Source organism: Haliotis asinina, chromosome 7 (genome assembly GCF_037392515.1).
Source record: "Haliotis asinina isolate JCU_RB_2024 chromosome 7, JCU_Hal_asi_v2, whole genome shotgun sequence".
Taxonomy (NCBI): Eukaryota; Metazoa; Mollusca; class Gastropoda; order Lepetellida; family Haliotidae; genus Haliotis; species Haliotis asinina.
In genome coordinates this window covers 58,210,784-58,233,072 of record NC_090286.1, presented here as the reverse complement: position 1 = coordinate 58,233,072, position 22,289 = coordinate 58,210,784, and the positions used below count along the sequence as shown (strand labels likewise).

The 22,289-nt window shown below is 40.0% G+C and overlaps 1 protein-coding gene across 2 annotated transcripts; it reads right to left on the bottom strand.

Annotated features, from left to right (window-relative positions):
- Nucleotides 1-1,673: 1,673 nt before the first annotated feature.
- LOC137290594 (protein SLC31A2-like) lies at nucleotides 1,674-18,271 on the bottom strand. 2 transcript variants are annotated; one of them, XM_067821638.1, is made up of 4 exons: nucleotides 18,064-18,271; nucleotides 5,470-5,536; nucleotides 4,552-4,660; nucleotides 1,674-2,298 (listed from the first exon to the last, which is right to left on the bottom strand). In XM_067821638.1, exons 1-4 carry the CDS (start codon nucleotides 18,073-18,075, stop codon nucleotides 1,920-1,922), a joined length of 567 nt encoding a protein of 188 aa, XP_067677739.1. In that variant the 5' UTR covers nucleotides 18,076-18,271; the 3' UTR covers nucleotides 1,674-1,919. The 2 variants fall into 2 exon arrangements, with proteins under 2 accessions (XP_067677739.1, XP_067677738.1); XM_067821637.1 differs by lacking the exon at nucleotides 18,064-18,271 and adding an exon at nucleotides 7,335-8,101.
- Between the last annotated feature and the right edge of the window lie 4,018 nt (nucleotides 18,272-22,289).

Sequence of the window (22,289 nt, the reverse complement as noted above, 5' to 3'; positions counted from 1 at the left end):
CGTTTTAATAGCTGGTCAACACTTTTAGGATTCTAGTTTTCTATGTGTTTACTTTCGGGAGACTTATTCGAGGGCATTCTACAGTGTTGACATTGTCGTAAGTGCCCGAACTTTCGGGAAACGACTTAGCATATATATAAAGGTTGGTTGCCGTGTTGAGGGCGACACACACTCATTGATATGTACTGGAGTTACATCGCCAACGATCGTCAACGTCTGACCTACATTATCCGCTGTCAGACCGATCGCTGTGTTTACATTCTGCATAGTTGATTCTCTCTCGCACTAAGACTTTGGTGAGTTTGATATATTATATCTTGTGACCCATTGATTTAGATTTTGTCTCATTTGTATTGAATTTGTAATCAGCATTATGACTATTGACTTGACTTGTATACCTTGCTCGAGTTGCATAATAATACAGAATTTGAACGTTTATTACTTGTCTTTGTTCTGTTTTACTGGTTCACAAGGGGGTTTCTTACATCGTTTGTCACGATAAATCCTTAACCGTAACAATATCAAGCAGTGACATCATACCGATAAGGTGATGATTACGAAACTAAGATAAGTATAATTCTCTTTAAATTTTCCTAGTAGACATACAAGTCCAACTTGACATTTAAAAGTTTAGAAGGTTATTCCACATTTACTATATTGAAAACAGGAAACAACCGATTAAATTTACTTAAATTCATAACGAAATCGGTAGCTAGGGTAATATCTTCCACAAAACAAAGACCATACGATGTTAATATGGTGTCTGGTAGACAGTGTAAAAGCTCTGGTTGATAAGTTGGTTATTTGTTGCCCTGGTTCTGGAGAGGATCAAGGTTTAATCAAACATGTCTACACTACCCATGTGTTACACCCAGAATGTTAAAGGGATGTACTCGTGACGTCTCTTTCTGCATAGGATGGGAGTTGTGTGTGTTTTGTCTGTGCTTGATAAACGTTTGAAAGGTTTTAAATAAACATGCGCGGCTTTCATTCCAATTTCCCCTTACTGTACCGCGGGCATACACCCTTATGGTTACACCAGGGCAGTCGTATAATTCCTCATTGACCCTGTGCAAACTTTGTATAACGCGGACGGAAAGCATCTATAGTTGTTCGTGCTGTTCATAACTTATGATGTTTAAACGCAACTATACAAATATCGTCAGTGATACGGCCCATAAACACTTCATGTTCCTCTGCGGGCATGTGCAAAATGACAGACAGACACAATACCCCACCTGATATTATCTTTCTTACAAAGAACCTGCTTATGTCACGGTTTGAATTACATAGCTTCAGCCTAACGTGCTTGCTGTCTATGTTGTGTGGTAGTCGTCACTCTTTCCATTGTTCGATATGTTTGAGTGTTAGTTTCTTGAGTACCTTGATCTTCACTTTACTAGTGATGGAAGCTTTGTGTGTTGGTGTATTTGTATGTTGGTTATCGCGAAAATATTAAGACCTAAATGGCACCCGGGGGTTGTTGTACGAAACAATGTCAGCGCTCAGACTTTCTTAAGTCAATGTTAAGATGTGGGGGTTAGGTCACCTTAGCGCTAAGATCGTCTTAGCAACGGGTCCGGAAAAGGTCTGGACCACTTTATTTGAGAGGCGACTGACTATTTTTCACTAAACACTTAACCCGAATACCAAATGAAACACAAACACAGACATGACAGAACCACAAAATATTTCACATAAACATGAACTTTGAACATCAGTTCCATGAAATGAGCATAATATACATTGAAAGGTGTCCAGAGCTTCTTGCAAAACAGATCACAGCAAAGAAGTTATTAGAGAGAATTGCATACTTGGCATTCTACTTCAAACTTATCCACATGTACGACGTTTGGCTGAGTGATTTCCATCTTGCTAAAAAGTCTAATAAGGTCAGTAGCATGAAACAGTTATCGCTCTCACAACTCTGTTTCTCGCACAACCGAGATCTGTTCCAGAAGAGAGTCATTCTCGTTATTTCGAGCACGGCGGATGCTATCCGTTTCAGATGAGTGTGCACTGTCGGACTTGTCGGACTCTCCACTGCACCTCGTAACTGGTGTCGTGTTGGCACGAACAGCACGAGTCTCTTCGTCCGTGACCTTGTTCAGCACGTGCACAATTAGAGGAAGAAGAAAGAAGTAGCCAATCCCTGCTCCGAGACAGACGGCAAGCACCAACCACACGTTATAGGTCATAGTGCACAGCATGAGAATGTAGCCAATCAGAAAGTGGATTGTATAGGCTAAAGCTTTCCACATCCGGGACACGTAGTGAGCAACGAGTGTGCCCTGCCACCTGCGATAGAAAAATATTTCGCATTCACAGCACGTTTTACATGGTTTTAGTTATAAAGACAGAGAGACACTTTTTATTGACGCAAGCTCCATGGGTCTTTGGCCATACATACAATATGATGAAGATACTAATAATGTCATCCTCGCTATCCAACACAAATATTATCTACATTGTATCGAATGTATGACCAGAGGTCCATGAGGCTTGCCTCAACAAAATATTAATACTCAATGTTCTTTAGGCAGATATTTGTATGAAGCATTCCGTACAAGAAACAACTATTAACTGAAAAATAATGTCATCCTCACCATCCTACATACATATTAATTTAATTGTTTCTTATACGGAATGTTTCATACACATCTACCTAAAGATCGCCGAGTATTAATATTTTCTAATGATAATAGGTGTATACATTTATAAACTGAATAATTTTACAACAATATTTCTTTAAATGAATAGATCTTAGGTGAGTGAAGGAAATCTTCTATGTCATTAAGATCATAGTACAAATTCTTTTATCCTGTGGGATTCAATTACTACCATGTCTACCAGTTTCAGTTAATAATGTATTAGATGACAATCTTAATTCAAATAATGTAGACCTATGGTTACGATTTAGAACATTAACTAAATATATTTCAAGCCAAATTTTGCCTTCAATTCTTTAAATAATATATAGGTAGTAGATTTCCTCATCTCCTGATAGCAGTACGCAATGATTTTGTCTTGTAGTCGTTTATAGAGGCATGAAAACTGTAACATTTACTTCTAAGGGAGGCAACATGCATAATTAAAGCCATTGCTCATTGAGATATCTTTTACTTTGGAATACCAGCCAGATCTTTCATCTAAAATAGAATACACTTCCTTCAAATGCAATTCTCTAATTAAACAACCTTAAATCAACACGTAACCATCTGTAATTCATGCTTTATGCCAAGTGGGAATATTCCGAGTTCACCGTACACTAATAAATTACTTGCATTACTTTTAACGCCGAGAATATTTTTACAAAATCTACGATGAACTCTTCCAATACATTCTGCCTGTTTCCTTCAACAAATCTCACAACCACAAAATAGATACAACACAGTCATCAAATAATTCTAACGCTACTTTCACTTTCCTATTGGCCCTAACTTCTCTGAGTAAAGCATCACACGCCTTCAGCCCCTTAGCCGATAGTGTCTTAATAGCTCGTAACAAGTTTCTATTAAATTTAAATAATAAGCCTAAATAATTAAATTCAGCAACACTTTCAAGGGGTACATTGGTATAGTAGAAAAGCTACTTTGATAAAATGAATGACTTTTGGAAAGTACTTTAGACTTATCGATATTTGCAGATGGGCTCCAAATATTGCAATATTCTAACACACTATTTCGTTGAGAGTGTAAACCAGTTGCAGAGTTCTTCATGAGCATCATATCATCTGCGAAAAGAAGTAAAGACACAGATTTTTCTCAGCAATCGTTTCACTTCTGTTTAATGATATCAGTACGTTCCCATTGATTCATATCCGTCGCACATATGTGTGTGTGTGTTCCAAATGCATTAGACAAACTGGAACATTTTCCCATTTTCGTTACCCCATTACGTTAAAACAGTCAATATATGAAACTATAATTGTAACAGATGGAGACCAAAAGATGTGTGTTGCGTGTAAACACTGACAGACCATATACTGGACAAAATAACTTAGAGATATTGGTGTTTTTCTGAATGATAGTTTATCAGTATGTCAGTGAATGAATACATCATTATTCGTAATTTCAAAATTTACAAATATCCCTAACTATTTTTGTCCAGTTTATTTAGATCTAAACTCTAAGAATGGAATGTTCATTTGGTGTTTACGATCCAAACACTTGAAATGAAATCGTAGCAATATTGTGTGTGGTGATGATTATAAGGGGATTTACCCTTTACCATCTCTCTCTCTCTCTCTCTCACACACACACACACACGCACGCGCTCGCGCATGCACGCACGCACGCACACACACAAACATACCGCCATTATTTATTAACTGTCCCGGACGTGTTTTGCAATACAACACGTTTACGCGTGTTCAGAATTTAATCATGGTTAAGTAGAATGCATATCACTGGGCATGGAGTCAAATCATGTTTAGGATGCATGAGTAGTATTGAAACTAGTATAGGCACAAATCGTATTCACTTGTACAATGCATAACCCTGAACTCTAGTTACCATCATCCCCATCCCAACCAGACATCAGTGTCTGTACCTGCTGGTGGACTTCCTGGAGTGAAGGATCTTGCCGATGTGGTAGTAGAACTTGGAGCCCTCGTAGACCACGGACAGGACGCAGCAAAACATGATACCTGTCACCAGTCCTGGTACACAAAACATGAAAGCTGTCACCACTCTGGTACACAAATCATGAAAGCTGGCACCAATCATGTTACACAAAACATGAAACTTGTCATCCGCCCTGGTACACAAAACGCCATACATTACAAAAACGTTGTACATCTTAATCGATGGGATTCCAGGTTGTATTTACATTAAGTGCTGGACAAAATGGCGGATCTATTGCAGGGGTAGGGTTTGTGTTAGGTGGTATGTCTTGTAGGATATGAGTGGTGTATTAATTGTTTGTGACAGATGATAAGGTGGATAGTACGTTAAGGTAGTGGTCCACAGTGGGTAGGTAAAATAGTATAGTCGGCATTTTGGCAGTGGATGATATGGTTTGTATGGATGCGAAATGTAATGAGCAATGAAAGGTGATGGTTTGAGTGAGGGGTTGTGGATGGGGTGGGGCAGGAGTTGGAGGATGTGGATGGGATCTAGGGTGAATATAAGATAGATGTTGTTGCAATATGGTGGCGCGTAAGTGTATGTTTCCTCCAGCAAGTAAGGCTGGACGTTTGGAAGACGGGTGGCTTATTGTAAGGTTCTTGTTTGTACCACTTCAATCACTCGGCTGGACCTTTGCCTGAGGACACGGTGCAGTGTCTTCCCCGAGGGACAAGCATACGACTTTCACTTACCGCAATAAGCATGTTAGGAGGATTTACTGCTGTTTGAAAACAAAGGAAGATTGTGACGGTTGAGGAAAGCTAGTGGGAGGTTGAATGACGGGGAACGTGGACACGTAAGAGTAATTTATTTGGGGTGTGTGGAGACTGTAACCACTGACCGTGGACGGTGTCCAGACGCCACGCCCGCAGCAGGAGACTGGACGCTGTCCACAACTGAAACGTCATCTGAAACATAACAATAGTAATAGTAGACTCTAAAGAACTTCATGATAATAATATGTCGCAGATTAACATGAGTTAATCACAGACCCCTCTGCAAGTCAACGGTCGACCAAACACTCAAGATGTGGAAAGCCTTGATTGAAGAAGAATTTTCACATTTGGAAATGCAGGTTTCGGGGAGCACAAAGAAGAGAAAGTGATACCCGGGAGAACATTTAGAAACTATAGACAGTTCACTACACTGTTGATCGTATAAATACTTGGTGGGTAGTCTAGTGGAGGGTGGGTTTGACAGTCTCGCTTGAAGGCTGGGGTTCGATTCCCATAAGGATGCAATACCTGGGTGAATAAGCTGTTTCAACGCTACTGTGAACGTAAGGAGTTATATCCAGACCGGCTAGATAATACTGTGGAGAACAACAGTGTCGTAAGAAGTAGACATACTGCTTTGGCGAAACCAGAACACCATAAAGAATAGAAAACGGGCGAATGCAGGATTCGAAAATACTACAGCGGACCCTAACAATGATGCTCACTTCTACTCTCCTTTGTGGTGATCAGCTGTTTAGACAGCGGTGTCATCTGCATCCTTCTCGAGTGACATACAACTGTGTGCATGTGTTTCGGGACACAGCTCATGTCATCAACAGTTTATACATGAAATATGTTCCAGCACCGAACACTTGATGCATTCAAGGGAACTGGTGGTCGATATTCCGCAGCATCCAATGACACTGGGCTGGAATCTCAGTTTCATGTTTTTACCAAACACAATGGGTGATTTCGGTTCGACTCCAAACTCCTCTCAGATTATGCACCGCGACGTAATACTGCTGAGGAACGACAACCACAAACTCACTCACTCATGTCTGTGACTACTATCACCTCAAGACATACCATTAGAACTAAACTGTTTGGTTTTAGCTTTGTTTAACAGATGCAAATAGGTTATAACCAAGCTAAAAATGAGATAGTTCCTTCTATAATACCAGACCTCCATGTCCAATGCCTACGACATTATATCAGTGATAAAGTTCTGTGTCTAAAGGTTCTGACATCTTGCCACGTCCACACAACGATCATGCGATACCAGCAACACCTGCGCCATAGGATACATTATCAGAAAAGATATTACTTTTTGAAATACATTAGGAAACAGTTTGATGAATTCAGATGGATTGGGTGACCGATATGCTTAAGTTATTTCGTAACAAATATTTTCGGAATGTATACTTAAATAAATTCAGCTTACAACCGCATCAAATAATCAGAAGTTCGAAATCATCGTTCTCTTCACTGACACAAGGCTGAACAAGTATTGCCCCGAGACCGTGTGTCTCTGTGGGTCCTCGTGACCGACTTTCTCTACTGTGGCTATTGCTTGGCTATCAGGTGTCTTCCAATCTGGGACCATATACTTCAAGAACGATAATATTCGTTGGCATGAGGCATGTTCGTTTACAATGAAAAATAAAGAACATGAGCCTTAGACAACCTTCCATGGTCGATCACACGGTCCATATTCCTATCTGCTATATTGTTTGTTACGTGAGATACATGAGTGAAAAACATAAGCATCAGAAATGGAGGGTGACTAGGGAGCGAGCTTATTGTTTGTTTGCCTATCATCCTCTTAACACAGGTAGAAGTATACTGGGCTGGGGCACACCTCCATACCCGGATACAAACAGTGTATGAATGGATTCATTGTCAGACGTGCACAGGCTAATGTCGGGACGACCTGAAAGCTGCTTGTGCCTGATCTAAATGTTAGTTCATACAAGAAAGATGTAATTCTTACGATATGGTGACTGTGGTGAGATGCATGGTCCGCCGTCGGTGGAGACGGTCCTGGGGTCGAGTCCGTGGTTGTCATATGATGATGATCATGGTCCTCCATATTTCTTTCTCAGACAAGAGTACCCTTAGGTGAACACAAACGTTCATAGTACACTAACCTCGGACTATGTCAGCGTCTAAAGCGTCTCCATATGTCGCCCAAGCTCTTGCCTGGGTTCTTGAAAAGGCTTTGTGCCGTTAAAATGGTCCTTTTAGGAACTGACATTCGTTCCCTTGCCGTAACACGGGATCATGGGAATACACGGCCCGTCCACGTCCAAATGTACACGTCGGAAAGCACAAGCGTCTCTCGATGTCTCTATCGAACACACCTTCCCATACGTCCAAATAACCCTGAGGGGCTGGATCTATGAGTACACTCCCGTACCACGGCTGTCACACGAGTCCCTCCAAGCAAGTTTTCCTATCTTTCTGTTGCAATTTCACCCTTGGATATCCACAGCAACCCAGCTCCCTCTACTGTACAGGCACCCTGTTTCCTGTACTGTACACACACGCCGAGCGTCAAGACAATGATATGATATTCTTGTGCTCTCTCGCCAAGCGGGGTCAATTGACTAACGTGTGTGGGAAGGGCCTCGCACAGTGCTTCAGGAAGACATCCGGACCTGAACACATACTGCTGGGTGTTCTCATTCCTCCAGAATGTACTACTTGTTTACAATTAGCATTCACTGAGCTTGTTTAACGCTTGAATCCTTACCATGCCTGGGTATTACGTTTGAGTTTATTGTTAACTGTACCCAGCTATTTCTGTAATTACATGTCTGAGTGTTTCTTGCCACTTGTTGTTACTGGCAATCTGCTTCTTATCACAACATACCATGTAGTTATCTCTCTTGCTGCCTGCTTGTACCCAGATGCTGGTGGATATCGGCTGAGATATACAACAAAACGACGATAAATACAGTGAATGAACTTGTTATCAATACCATCAAAGTTGTATGTTTTCTTAAGAACTGTTCTTATATAATAGTCAACAGACTCCGACAATACACTGGGATTAAAAGATAAAGCTTGGATCTTGTCCAACTCGGGTCAGTGTAACTGTCCAGGGAATGTGTAAATTCAAAAGACTAGTGTTTATTTATCAATCTGACACAATGATTTTCCGTTGTGGAGATTATCAGTGTCCCTGTGACCATTCAAATCTCTCAACGCATCAACAAACCGTGCGTATAAAAAAAATCGTCATTATATTATACGAATCACAAAAGGATTGTGTCACAGTGTAGAAACATTTCACTGATGACCTGTTTCGTCAAGGAGTGACGTAACAATCATTTTATTCACTATTATTCCCCTGGTCATGTACAGTACAAACAATTCAATGAACTTGTTAAAGATGTACAGAGAAGTGTATTTCAGGTTGTCGGCCATCGGCCCATGTAATAGAGCAATACATATAACACTGTACACATTGGCAATGATGTTACTAATGCGTACATACGATAGGTAAATTGTAGCATTTACAGAAATGACGATGGGAGATTGATTGCTTCCTTGATATTCATTACTATATTATTCAGGTGACTGGAGCACATCTGTCAGAGTATCAGTGTGTTTATAATTTATAAATGCCAAAGTAATATGTGAACGTGGGAGAACCTTTAAACCTGTATCGTTATGAATAGGAAAAAGAATACAAAATGAAATACATTTTCGGCCCTTTGGGACTTATGAATCTTTAAACCTGTATCGTTATGAATAGGAAAAAGAATACAGAATGAAATGCATTTTCGGCCCTTTTGGACTTATGAATCTGATTTTAGAAAACGCGAAATGTCCGAATACCTCGTTGGTTACTGCAATATTTCACCCGACAGTCGGGCGAGAAGTGAGCATTAACATTCGGTATTCAAAATGCCACGGTCTTCTCATAGTGACCAGCGATTTCGGAGCAAGTGAATAAACTAAGTATGGAGACTGGCAGAGTTTTAAACTTCGCGGCATACTTAATCACATATTTTTCAAAACTTTTCATCTAAAACACATGCCCTCGTTTGGAACACATTCCAACAATGTCATCTGGAAAACGTTATCCCCCAATGTCATCTTCAACGCATACTCACAATGTCATCTCGAACACATACCCTCAATGTCATGTCCAAAACATGCGCACAATGTAATCTGGAACACATACCCAGAATGTCATCTGGAACATGTACCCCCAATGTCATCTGGAACACACTCCCACAATGTCATCTCGAACACATATCTTCAATGTCATCTGGAACACATACCCACAATGTCATCTGGAACATGTACCCCCAATGTCACCTCGAACACACTCCCACAATGTCATCTCGAACACATATCTTCAATGTCATCTGGAACACATACCCATAATGTCATCTGAATCTGAAAACATACCCACAATATCATCTGGAACACATACCCACAATGTCATCTGGAACACATACCCACAATGTCATCTGGAACACATACCCACAATGTCATCTGGAACACATACCCACAATGTCATCTGGAACACACTCCCACAATGTCATCTGAACACATACCCACAATGTCATCTGGAACATGTACCCCCAATGTCATCTGGAACACACTCCCACAATGTCATCTCGAACACATATCTTCAATGTCATCTGGAACACATACCCACAATGTCATCTCGAACACATACCCACAATGTCATCTGGAACACACTCCCACAATGTCATCTGAACACATACCCACAATGTCATCTGGAACATGTACCCCCAATGTCATCTGGAACACACTCCCACAATGTCATCTCGAACACATATCTTCAATGTCATCTGGAACACATACCCACAATGTCATCTGAACACATACCCACAATGTCATCTGGAACATGTACCCACAATGTCATCTGGAACACACACCCACAATGTCATCTGGAACACATACCCACAATGTCATCTCGAACACACACCCACAATGTCATCTCGAACACATACCCACAATGACATCTCGAACATAAAATTACCTTTCCTTTCAGTGTCTCGTAACTTTCAGACAATAATAGGTATTATTCATTTGTTTATTACCGACTTGACAGAGTAATATAAACGCGGGAACATATTCAAAAGCTTCGATGGTGACAAACATCTCACGTAATGGGCTTATTGAGACGCGTCACCTTCGACCGGGCAGAACCAGTGGAATGTGTTCCAAGTTTGTTTAATACACTCTGAGTCCCTGGACAAATTCCCGTGGACAAAGAGGATTGTGTGATAGGGATTAAGGGACTATGACACGTCTGTCACTATATCTACATCGGTACATGCATATTGATGGGAGACCTGACCTCGAAACCTCGGCCAGCTATTAGCACACTTACAAATATAGCGCATGCAAACGTGTGGTAGCATACAGTTTACTCTATTGACAGCATCGTTATGGATCCACAGTGTTTACAAAACTAGCATGTACGTCCAGTTATACTTTATTGTTACAAAACTTTCCGTATGATTCACATTGTATGTATTGCAGGTGTAAGGAATGTGAGTGGTGAATGTGAAAACTAATGCAGATAATGCCTATGCACGTTTATGTCTATGTCAGCGCCTCTGTGATTATCACTGATACTAGGTTGTGTGTATGTTGTATTTAACTGTATAAATTCATGTAATTTATTTGAATCATTTTATCTATTGCACGTATTTTTATGCACTTTAAGTCTCTTATAGCCTCTTGGTGGCTTGTGCATACACATTTTTGTCAATTTATGCACACAGTACAGTGTTCCCAGAAATTATTGAGAAAATCTTTGTTTTTTTCTAATGATGCTAAGATTGGAAAAAGGGCTTTCACTATGCACTAAGCATACTAAATAAGGGAGACAACTCTTGAAGGCTTAGAAGGCAGCTCATTACGTCAAGAGTTATCTCCCTTGTCTGAGCAGACGGCTTCCTGTGTTGACATGGCAGAATTTACAGCAAGAGAGAAAAGAAAGCTCATTCTTGATGATTTTGAAAGGGGTGAGGCTGATGCTAAAGTGTTAGCTTGTAGACATGGTATTCCTCTGTCTACAGTATACAGAACTTTGAAGAATATTCAAACAGGAACCAGGATAGAGCACAGAGCAGGGGCAGGTCGGCCTAGGAAATTCAGTGTTGTGGATCGCCGAAGACTTGGGCAGATTGTGAGTAGGGGTAAATTGAAAAGTGTTGAGAACATCAGAAATGAAATGATTAGCAGAGGAAGTCCTCAAGTATGCAATGAAACAGTTACGCAGGAATTACAGAGACTTAATTGGGTGAAAAAACGTGGAATTCCCTCGCCGTTGATGAAAGATGCACAAAAGGAAAAACGTTTAAACTGGTGTCGGGCTCATGAAAATCGAGATTGGGATAATGTTTTCTTTTCGGATGAAAGTTCTGTTTGGCTTTTCCCTAATTGTGTGAAAATTTGGACCAAAGATACTGTCAAACCTATCTACCAGCGACCAAAACATAGCCCGAAGTTTCACATGTCGGATGGCATATCGGCTCGCGGAGTGACGCCATTGTGTGTTTTCACGGGAAACTTGACAAAAGAAAGATACGTTGACATTCTAAATGGTCACCTTCTTCCGACAGCACAAACATTGTATGAAGATGATTGGATTTTCCAGCATGATAATGACCCAAAACACACTGCGCGCTACACAAAACAGTGGTTGTCGGGCGAAAATGTTCAAGTTTTAGACTGGCCCAGTTACAGCCCAGACCTAAACCCAATTGAGAATGTGTGGGGAGTCATGAAGGACAGAATAAACCAAAAGGGACTGAGAAATATTGAAGATATGAAGGCCGAGGTTGTCCAATATTGGGATACCCTGTCACACAATTACCTACAAACTTTGATGGGTAGTGTGCCTAGGCGTATTCAGGCATGCATTGCTGAGCGAGGAGGTCTAACAAAGTACTAAAACAAGACTGAGACTGTAAAAGGATGATGTTTTAACATGTTTATGTAAGTAAAACGCCAGACGTTAATAAACGTAATGAGTTACATGACGCAACATGATTCTCAATAATTTCTGGGAATACTATACACGTACGTACAAGATGAGACTAAAATAAAAAACATCTCTCTCTCTCTCTGTCTCTCTCTCAGTCTCACTCTCTGTCTCTCTCTCTTTCCGTGTGTGTGTGTGTGTGTGTGTGTGTGTGTGTGTGTGTGTGTGTGTGTGTGTGTGTGTGTGTGTGTGTGTGTGTGTGTGTGTGTGTGTGTGTGCGTGTGTGTGTGTATACAAATACAAAGGGGTTCCGTAAACAGAATTGGAAGATTAGACCTGCTTAACGAATGCATCGTAAGCGGGAGTAAGGAAGCATCCTTGGTCTCGGTTGATGGAGGGCTTTTGGCGGTACATGTGGATGGCTTCGGTGAGTTTACGTGAAGTGAAGTCCGTTTGATTGCTTGCAGGAATGGTGCTTTCGGACCACTGTATTTGATGAATAAGGTTTGCTTTGATGTGGACAGAGATGGCTATTTGTTGCTGTCGGAATTGCTAACAGAAGTCCAATGTTCTTTCACTCGGGTGTTGATGATTCGGGACGTAATGCCAATGTAAGTCTGTCCACAATCACGGTTAATTTGTACAACCACTGTCCGCCCCAAATAGTCAAGAGAACCATTGCTGCTATCCTGTCACGTCGCACCGAAAGACCCAAACCAGATTCAGCTCCATCAAGATATATTCCCTTCACTGGTAAACCATCATGTAGTATACGCAATGGTTGTTCCGGCTCAACCTATAAAATCCTTAATATAATAACCTATCCTTCCCTCACCCATCTTAATTAATAAACCCCATAACACGACCACTTTTCATCTTCCATGTGAAAGTTTACGATTAGTGATAAAAAGGCACTATGAGTGGTTCTGGACCAAACCATATAACCCATGATATATAAGATCAATTTAAAACATTGACCTAAACGAAACAGTTTAATGTGCATCTTCTATCATGTCTCTGATTTTTGTAATAAATGTTTGTTGGACTTGTTGTATCCCTTGTTTTATATATTTTTTCCTCGTCCTCCCTTATTACAGAGCTTTTTTTATGACGAATCTCTTCTTTCGTTTTATTGTATTTTTTAGTTCATTTAGTATTAAACGAAATTCTTCATCTGAGATTTTAATGTCACTGAGTGCGGTAGAAATATGACCTTCTATAAGGTTTAACAAGGATTCTGATTTCATATTGTTTCTTTGCTTTACGATTCAATTTGCAGGATACAAATGTAAACACCGTACCAGCTGTTCCTGTAACTATAGCTGCTAATTCAAGTCCTAACAGGTGCAGCTACGATTGTTGTCAACTATCCAACTCCTACGGCTCCTAATCCCATACTAGTTGTCATTAGTGTGGTATCAGCACCATCTATATGGTTTATAGCTCTATTGTACTTTTTATGTAGTGATGCACGAATATCACGTTCTTGCTCTAGGTGACGTTTTATTTCACATATCTGTTTAAGTTGAAATCCATCTACACTCCCCTTTACATTTCCTTCTTCATCTAGGGCTGGATATAGCCCCATTCTAAAATATATTTTATAAGTTATTTTTTAATTATCCGTCATTTATTTTTTGATTGACATATTTGAAGCATATAAGGTTTAGATTACTGTACAGGTAAATGGGTGAAATATTAATAGGTATGTTTTTATCTATAATACGAACACCATCAGGGCTTATTAATGGTTCATAGCCTTTTCTTATTATGATTTGACAACGTTTATTCTCATGTCTTTCAAACCAAATTATTCTCAGTCCATCTAAAAGTATTCTTGGCTCGGAAATCTCTGCAAGATATACGTCTATAATTAATGTGGTATTTGGTTTCATTCTATAATTTGAATCCGAAAAAAATCACGTTGTTAATGGTAAATACTGCGAATGACTAAACTGGTATTCAAGTCAACTGGAGCTAACATGTTACCAGTGTGACCAGGTATTCGTAATACTTGTGTAGTATTATCTTTCAAAGGATTAAAGGAAGTGAGAAGGATTCCATTGTTAGTAATTATGGAAATGAAATCATTTTGATTAAATAGATGTAAGGGTTGGTTAGTGTTATTTTAATTAACCATTCAAGCTCTGTTGATTGGAAAATATTTATGCTGGATACATGGAAAGGATACACTCGTATATAATACACTGGTATTATTCGTTTAAACGATTCGATTAGAACACACGTGTGGGCTATTCTTGGGGCTCAATCGCAGACACGCTCCAGTTTCATAGGTAGTGGAACCGCTTACGACGCGCAGAAACAGTTCGTGGCTAATATCGAGGATGCTATTGCATCACCGGTAGATCTACCTAGTGCTATAAAACGATATCACAACACTTTACAATATGCCAGGTCAAAAGTCGACTACGTGTTCGGTGTGGGGTATTATATGGCTCCGAGTGATATGCGTCTGAGAATCAATAAAATAACGGGATACAACAATGAAATAATCATCGCCACGGCCCATCAAAAATTGGGTGTTAACGACGACATCAAAGTCTCCCACGTACAACCATCAACTCATACTGGTTAAACGGGTATAGTGATATCACCACCAGAGCCAAGGGTTAAACCAGGGGTATCTCCCACAGTACCCTCCACCGTGCAGGCGTCCAATCAGCAGCATATAGATACAGGCCCCACTAAGTAATAGAAGGAATTGCATCTCAAATGTAAACAAGAGATAGTAAAACAGCCTTAGTTGTCGGAGGTATCGCTGTCGGCTTGTGTCTTATTTGGCTAAAACCCTTCTAGTGGGGATACCCATCGCCTTATTTGGTTAAAAATTCCTTAGCTGTAACGTACACCAGCCACGACGACGATGAATGCCCACAGATTTTGACTAAGCCACGTGACGGTTTTACCCAGTTTTGTATCCAGTCTCTGACGTCACCACCACTCGGCGTTGGGTGTGTGGTAGTCCCACTGGGGGATCCCCCTCCAGTAACAGATACTACAATAGTTAATATAATGAAACTTAACGCTGTCAGAACGCTGACAATAGTGATTCCTTGCTCACGGAACAAAAATTTAATCCTGTCGGTTAATGTTGTATCCTCGTTCAGTATTCTATTGATGGTTTCCCGAATGCGGCTGGTCTGAGTTCTAAGCTGTTCACGATTCGAGGAAGCGGATTCTAATCGGGTACGCCTCTCGTCTTCTAAATTACTAATTCATTCTGTGATATGGCGTTTCATATCATCGTCTTCCTTTTCACTGAGTTTAACTTTTTCACTAGCTATGTGCTCGTCTAGTTCGTTCAGTTTCCCCATGTTGTTCACGAGTTCTCCGCGTACGTGTTTCAAGGCTTCGTCTAGGCCGTTATGGTTTATCCCAATGTTTACTCAACAGTTTTTCAATAATGCCCGATGCTTCTGTAGCACTTTGTGTAATGTCACCACTACTACTGAGTTCGGATCTGGTAGTTTGCAGATCTTGTACAACCTTGGCGGGTATGGGGGAAACCCCCATTTTAGGTTTTGCACCACCGTAATCCTGCATGTTTAGTTTTTCGCGGATACAATTAGTACCATGGCGACTGGCTAGAGTTGATAAGGCAAGTGGTTTTCTAGTTCGCCTGTTAATTGTATCAATCTCCGGGTTTTCCTTAATACCTAGAACGCCCTTATCATCTTTGGTAAAATTCGAATAGTCTCGACCCTGAGGCTCGACGTAGTTTTTATCGTTTTTTAATCCATTATAACAATCGTCTAATGTTGTGTTTAATAGTTGATTACTCAATGACAAACTAGTAAACGAAATATCTTCATCGTAATAAACATCAGGAGGAGCAGTAGCTCCAAAATCATCCATCTCAAAATCGGTCATATTTTTGAAATTATATAATATTGATAAAAAATATAAATATATTTTAATGTCATACGGTAGAAAGTTAATCCTCTCCGAAGATTAAGAGAACCACTAGGCATCAAATATGTGTCAGTCGGTTACTATTACAAATAACCCCGGCAAGATAGACCAGAGTCAATTACTTGTGGTTACATTCCCGAACTTGGGAGTAATAGTTTAGTAATGACTTGCTAGTAAATTCTAGTGTACATGTCGGTTTTTGAAATTCTAGTCGTGTGTAACCTAACCTTTATCTCTATGTATTTAGTGTATGTTGGATATTATGTTATGTATGTTGGATATTTTCTAAAATAAAAACCAGATTACTATATTATAAAATGGAGTGTGATGAATTACTAGAACAGACATTAGTTTCAAATGAACAACAGGACAACAAGGAGCGAGACAGACTGGTAACACTAGATGTTGGTGGTAAGGGGAAGCAATATTTGAGAGAAAACATAATAGCTGATAAAATTCAGAAAATGTCAGATGAGAAAACAATAAATTATACTCTAGGTATGAGGCACAACTCGGAGCTGAGATGACAAAAGTGATAGGTTCTACTATTACCCAGATTTATACCCGCATAGCGTCGCACTTTTTACCAATACCACCAGAACGTAGACTCTATTTGTGGGAGGACTTAGAGAAGGACCCGTTTATCGATATTTCCTTGAGCTATATCAGTTGTGCTTTGTATCACAAATACGGTATGTATCTAGCCCCGATGACGGCAGCGATCATCACGGCAAAGCATTATAAATTCAATAAAACAAAATATAATAATAATAATATGCAAGATGGATGCTGCCCAGGAAGAGATAACCAAAGAGGAAACACCGAAGCGGACAGCTGACTACACCAGGAACCAGTGACGCGAGTCACCAAGAAGAACCCCAAAAGAGTTGAAGCTGGTAGAAAAAAATGCCATAGCAAGGCATAATAAACATAATTACAAACTGTAGGTGGCGTAGTAGCCACTGCTGTTGTTTCATTATACATGGTCCTGTGGACAGCCGACAGCAAGTCACCCCAAACACAACCAGTTGCGGACAGCCGACAGCAAGTCACCCCAAACACAACCAGTTGAGGACAGCCGAGGGGGTGTGGGGTCCTGCGGACAGCCGACAGCAAGTCGACCCTCATATTATGTTATAATTATAATTATATATTTTCCTTAATATACATGTCTGAGGGAAAAACATTCGTTAACGATGCATACCACGCATTAGTGGTTTCCGGATTAGCAGTAGGATACGCTCGGTTGACTAAAATGATTATTAAACAACCTACTAGAACACTCGACTTCTCGACTTGTTTCTGTAACCAAGCTTTGGCTTTTTCTTCCGAAACACGTGCGGCATTCGCTAATTTTTTAATAGCGTCTGTCCCTTTTCCAATATCCTCGCGGGCTGTAGTAAATTTTCTCCATTATATATATGTTATTTAAATATTGTTATGACCGGTGCTGCGGACAGCCCCAGAGATCAAGGAGTGTCCGTAAGCTTAGGTATTAATACCATTGGAGGCTATCCATCGTTTTTTTTAATCCATTAGTGATAGAGATGTCTTATTTAAAGTCAACCCGTATACTAGTATCTTATGCCCATCACTACGAAGTGTGTTCATCTGGTGTTTGAAAGTTTTTTTCTCAAATAGATCCTGTTTGTACAGGGTATGCTTGACATACCGTTTTGCCACATTCTTTTTCACACCTTTGACCTTTCTTATTTCAGTGTCACCTCCTTTCTTGATGAATACATTTTAGGCCTCCATCCCATGTATTCAGCAATTGGTTTGCCTGCACATTCATACTTCATCTTACCTCGTCTTTCATCTAAGACCTTTTCGTTGACTTGACTGTACATAGGGTGGTCTCTCGGGTAGTCACTAGTATCATACAGGTTTAATTTGGTATTCGTATCCTCATACACATCCTCTGATTGAATCTCCGTTAATAATGAATCTGTATCAGTATACAACACTTCACATCTGTCTCCCTACTGCTTCGTTAGCACGTTATAGTAAAAGTCATACATCAGGTGTTTGGATAAGTCTAGAATGCTCATACCTATGTAAACAGGGCGATTAAGTTTTATGTGTCTCTTTTTCATATGTATAGCTGCCAAGTCATCTTTGAAAATAGTACTTCTATTATAGGCAGGGCTGGCTATCAGCTTCCTAAGTTTGTCTTCCTTGCTTGACTGGACTAGCTTCACATTAACTCGTTTTCTTAAATTCTCCATCGTTTTTCCAAATACAGAGTTGTTCCTGAGTTTATACAGGTTTTTCTCAAAGTCGTTGGTGGCCAGCTTTCTCAAGTCCGTGTTCATCCTGATATAGGGTTCCATCCAGGAGCTTTGATAAAACTTCAGTATTCTATTTACTTTAGTACGCTTCGTGCCCGGAGATAAATACAGCTGTAAATTACGGTAGTGAACGATATACTTTTTTTCATCAAATTAGGCAATTTTTTTCTACATTTGCTTGGTGACCATTCATCAAGTTATGTTGATACTCAGACATCCGGTCTTGGTTAACTCTCAACCTTTCAGGAGCTAGGGGGTAGCTGTTGTTGATCTATGCAATTACTCCGGGTATTCTAAGTCCACGAGTATATAACCCTTGTTTGAAACCGGTGTAATGCTCATGACATCCATCTGCTGGTCAGTCAACCCTTCAAATCCATCCGTAGGTAGATATTGACCCAACCATATAGGTTGTCAGCATCGAGATAGAGTAGATGGTTCGAAGGTTTATTAGAGTTGTAACCTGTTATATACTTGTTATTAGCTAACGTTTTGATACCATGGAAATACCACCACCTAATCCTTTCTCAATAAACAGATACATGATGTAATCAGTAAATAATTCTAATTTAATACCGTTTTTTTTCAGTAAAGCATCCCACGAGAGTCCAGGACTTGAATTATACCATGCTGGATCCAACTCATACTGCATCAAACACATTTTTCTAAACATCTCAAAAACATCAACTAACAATAACACATCTGTTTTCAAATATAAATCATGGTAATTACCCATATTTTAACAGTTTAGTTTTTCCCACACCTTTTTAGCGTGTTCATAATCATCTTGTGAAACAGATGCATCAGAAATATTTCTGTAAAATCGGTCAGTTGGAGATAATTGTGTCTCATTATACTTAGAACAGTCATCCATGTATTCACGGTATCTTCCCATTATGACTACCCCCATTATGACTACTAATTAAAATACACATATAGTGGACCACCCCTGCACTTAATAATGTACTGTACCCGTATAGCTGATTATTCCCAGTTTGGAGATCACTCCTCTACAACCCAAACTAAGGTACTTTGACAATTTAAAATACAGATTGATTGTTTTGAAAGTACCCAAGCTATGATAATCCTTCTACTCTGATCAAAGATATAGATACTCACGCTTCATCCATACTTTCATTTGTTTTGAAAACCTGACGTATTTGGACATCACTCCTGTACAACCCAACAATAAAACGTTTTAACTACCATATTTATCAACAAGTATATAAGACCCAGTTACACGTATTTTGATTTAGCTATGGCTGGTGTTCAGAGAGCAGAGTTTGTTATATCACAGAGAGGAGCCCGACAAGTGTTAAATGCTGGATTTTGGTACAAGTTGAACAAGTCTGGAAATGTGTCTGACTACTGGAAATGTGTTGTTCCTAGGTGTAGAAGCAACTTGTCAACAACTGGAGAGTTCATCAGAGCAGTTACTGGAGAGCACAATCACGGGTCCGACAATCCAGCCACAGTTAGGCTCATGAGCACACTGCGAAAAAGAGCCAGAGATGAGTCGTAACCAATGCCCCAAATGTACAATGAAGAGCTCCGCCAACTGCCTGTTGATGCTGCTGCTGTTGCACAACCTCTGTCCAGTGTAAAGTCAGCATTGTATAGACACAGAAGGAAGACAACTACTGCATTGCCTGATCATCGTAGAGATGTCAACTTTGACGGAAGATGGACTACTACATCTGATGGTCGTCGTTATCTTGCTGTTGAAGACGGAGATGGTGACAAATTGCTGGTGTTTTCTACAGAAGAAGCACTCTCAAAGTTACAGCAGGCTGATGTCCTCTTTATGGATGGAACTTCCTATTCGTGTCCAAGACTTTGGCATCAGTTGTACGTGATTCACTCTCTCACTGGCAATACTATGATTCCCTTAGCTTTCTGTCTCATGCCTGATCGTCAACCGTTACCTACTGTAGATTTTTTATGCGCAGAAGGATACTGTTCAACGAACAACTGGCAGACCTCTTCTACCTCTGACTATCCAGGTAGACTTTGAGTACACTGTTCATAAGACTATCTCTGATGAATTCCCTAACACATCTGTTGGAGGGTGTTACTTTCATTACATGCAGTGCTTGTGGCGCAAAAGTCAGGACCTAGGGCTTGTGACAATGTACAAAGAGAATGATGACTTATCTGAGCTGTTTAGATCTGCTGTAGCCCTTCCTTTTTTACCTCCTGAACTTGTCCAAGACACCAGGCTTGAGGCCATGAACCAAGCACCAGACATCCGGGGATGTGAAGCATTCAAGGACTACGTTGTGAGTGTCTGGGTTGATGACGATGCACGTTTCCCCATTCCTGTGTGGAACCATTTCGAAACAGATGGTCCACGGACAAATAGTCACCTCAAGGGTTTTCACCACTCGCTCAACCAGAGCATCAGACACAGTCACCCTAACATTTCTGAATTCATCAAGGCGATCAAGAGAATCGAGGCCACGAATAGGAGAAGAATTGCCCAGCTGGAGTATGGAGCACCTGCACCAATAAGGAAAAGAATGTACAGAGATTTAGATGCTCGCATCCATCGCTTGCAGGATGAGTTCCAGAGGCAACAGAAGTCGCCCACTGAATTTGTTCGGGCAGCAGGCTATGTTGCAAAAAAGTTTTTGTAAATACAAATTGTAAACTGAAGAAGAAGAAATGTTGACGCCAGAAGTTTTATTGAGATGTCAATTATTATTCTTAATTCACCTACTATAAGGTGTACATTATGTATAGATACATATATATCTAAATATAATTACCTATGTAATTAGCTGAATAAATGCTTATGAACCCGGTACAGCTATAGTTGTTTATGGTGCTGTTGGAACATACGTGCAAGAGTGTGTTGATGAGAAACTTGGAGTAGTCACAATGGGAAGATATCGATGGAACAGTCTACCATTGATGGAGGGGAGAGAGCTAGCAATTAAAAACCACTGGACTGGAACAAGGTATATATTGGACGGGTAGTCAAACTGGGAGTAGTCATAATGGGAATGAACCGTATTCACATGGTAGATTCTCTTAAGTAACAGCAAAGCTCTAGTTTCCTCTTCTGTGTACCGATTAGTTATAGCTAAGTCGTTAGGGTTATTTGCCTTGACCAATCTGTCTAGAGAAGACAATAGAAACTGAACACAATCAATGAATCTCAACCCATTTAGCGAAAAGGATATATATCTTTCCATATTGTTTGGGATACATGATATGTTACCTTTGACTTTTGAAATAGCTTGCATAATACCCGCGTAGATTGTGATATACCACTGGGATGTAAATACATTTCAAATTTATCCTTAGCTTTGAGTTACACTCATTGTGAGCTGCGCCTCTGTATTTACCTGTAATATGACAGTGATCTCTAACCGAATCCCCATTCAGAGGTTTACAACAAACATGACAATGAGTGCTTTTATTGTTGGGTTTTCCTATCTTCTTGCGCCATTTTCTCTTCTTGTTGTAACATTTCAGAAATTCTTCAGCTGCACCTAGACCTCTATAAATAACAGGAGGGTTAGTTTGACCATCACAACGTACAACCACATATCCAAACCCACATGCTTCGTGTTCTTGAACTTTTTGAGTGAAACCTTTATCAGGGGATTGTGCCACTGTATCAGTTGGTTTAGTGATAGCTTCGAAGTCGGCATAGATAATATATGGTACTGGCATTTTATTTTTGTGGTTAGTAAATTCTAAAATATCATTGTTTTCTTTTGGCATATCTATTGGT

What these genes read in the sequence shown, in the direction of transcription:
- LOC137290594 (XM_067821637.1), bottom strand. Translation starts at nt 7,433, where the DNA reads ATGGAGGACCATGATCATCATCATATGACAACCACGGACTCGACCCCA. An exon ending in CTCACCACAGTCACCATATC is followed by an intron (nt 5,537 to 7,334) that starts GTAAGAATTACA and finishes GTTATGTTTCAG; the next exon opens with ATGACGTTTCAGTTGTGGAC. An exon ending in GCGTCTGGACACCGTCCACG is followed by an intron (nt 4,661 to 5,469) that starts GTCAGTGGTTAC and finishes TTTGTGTACCAG; the next exon opens with GACTGGTGACAGGTATCATG.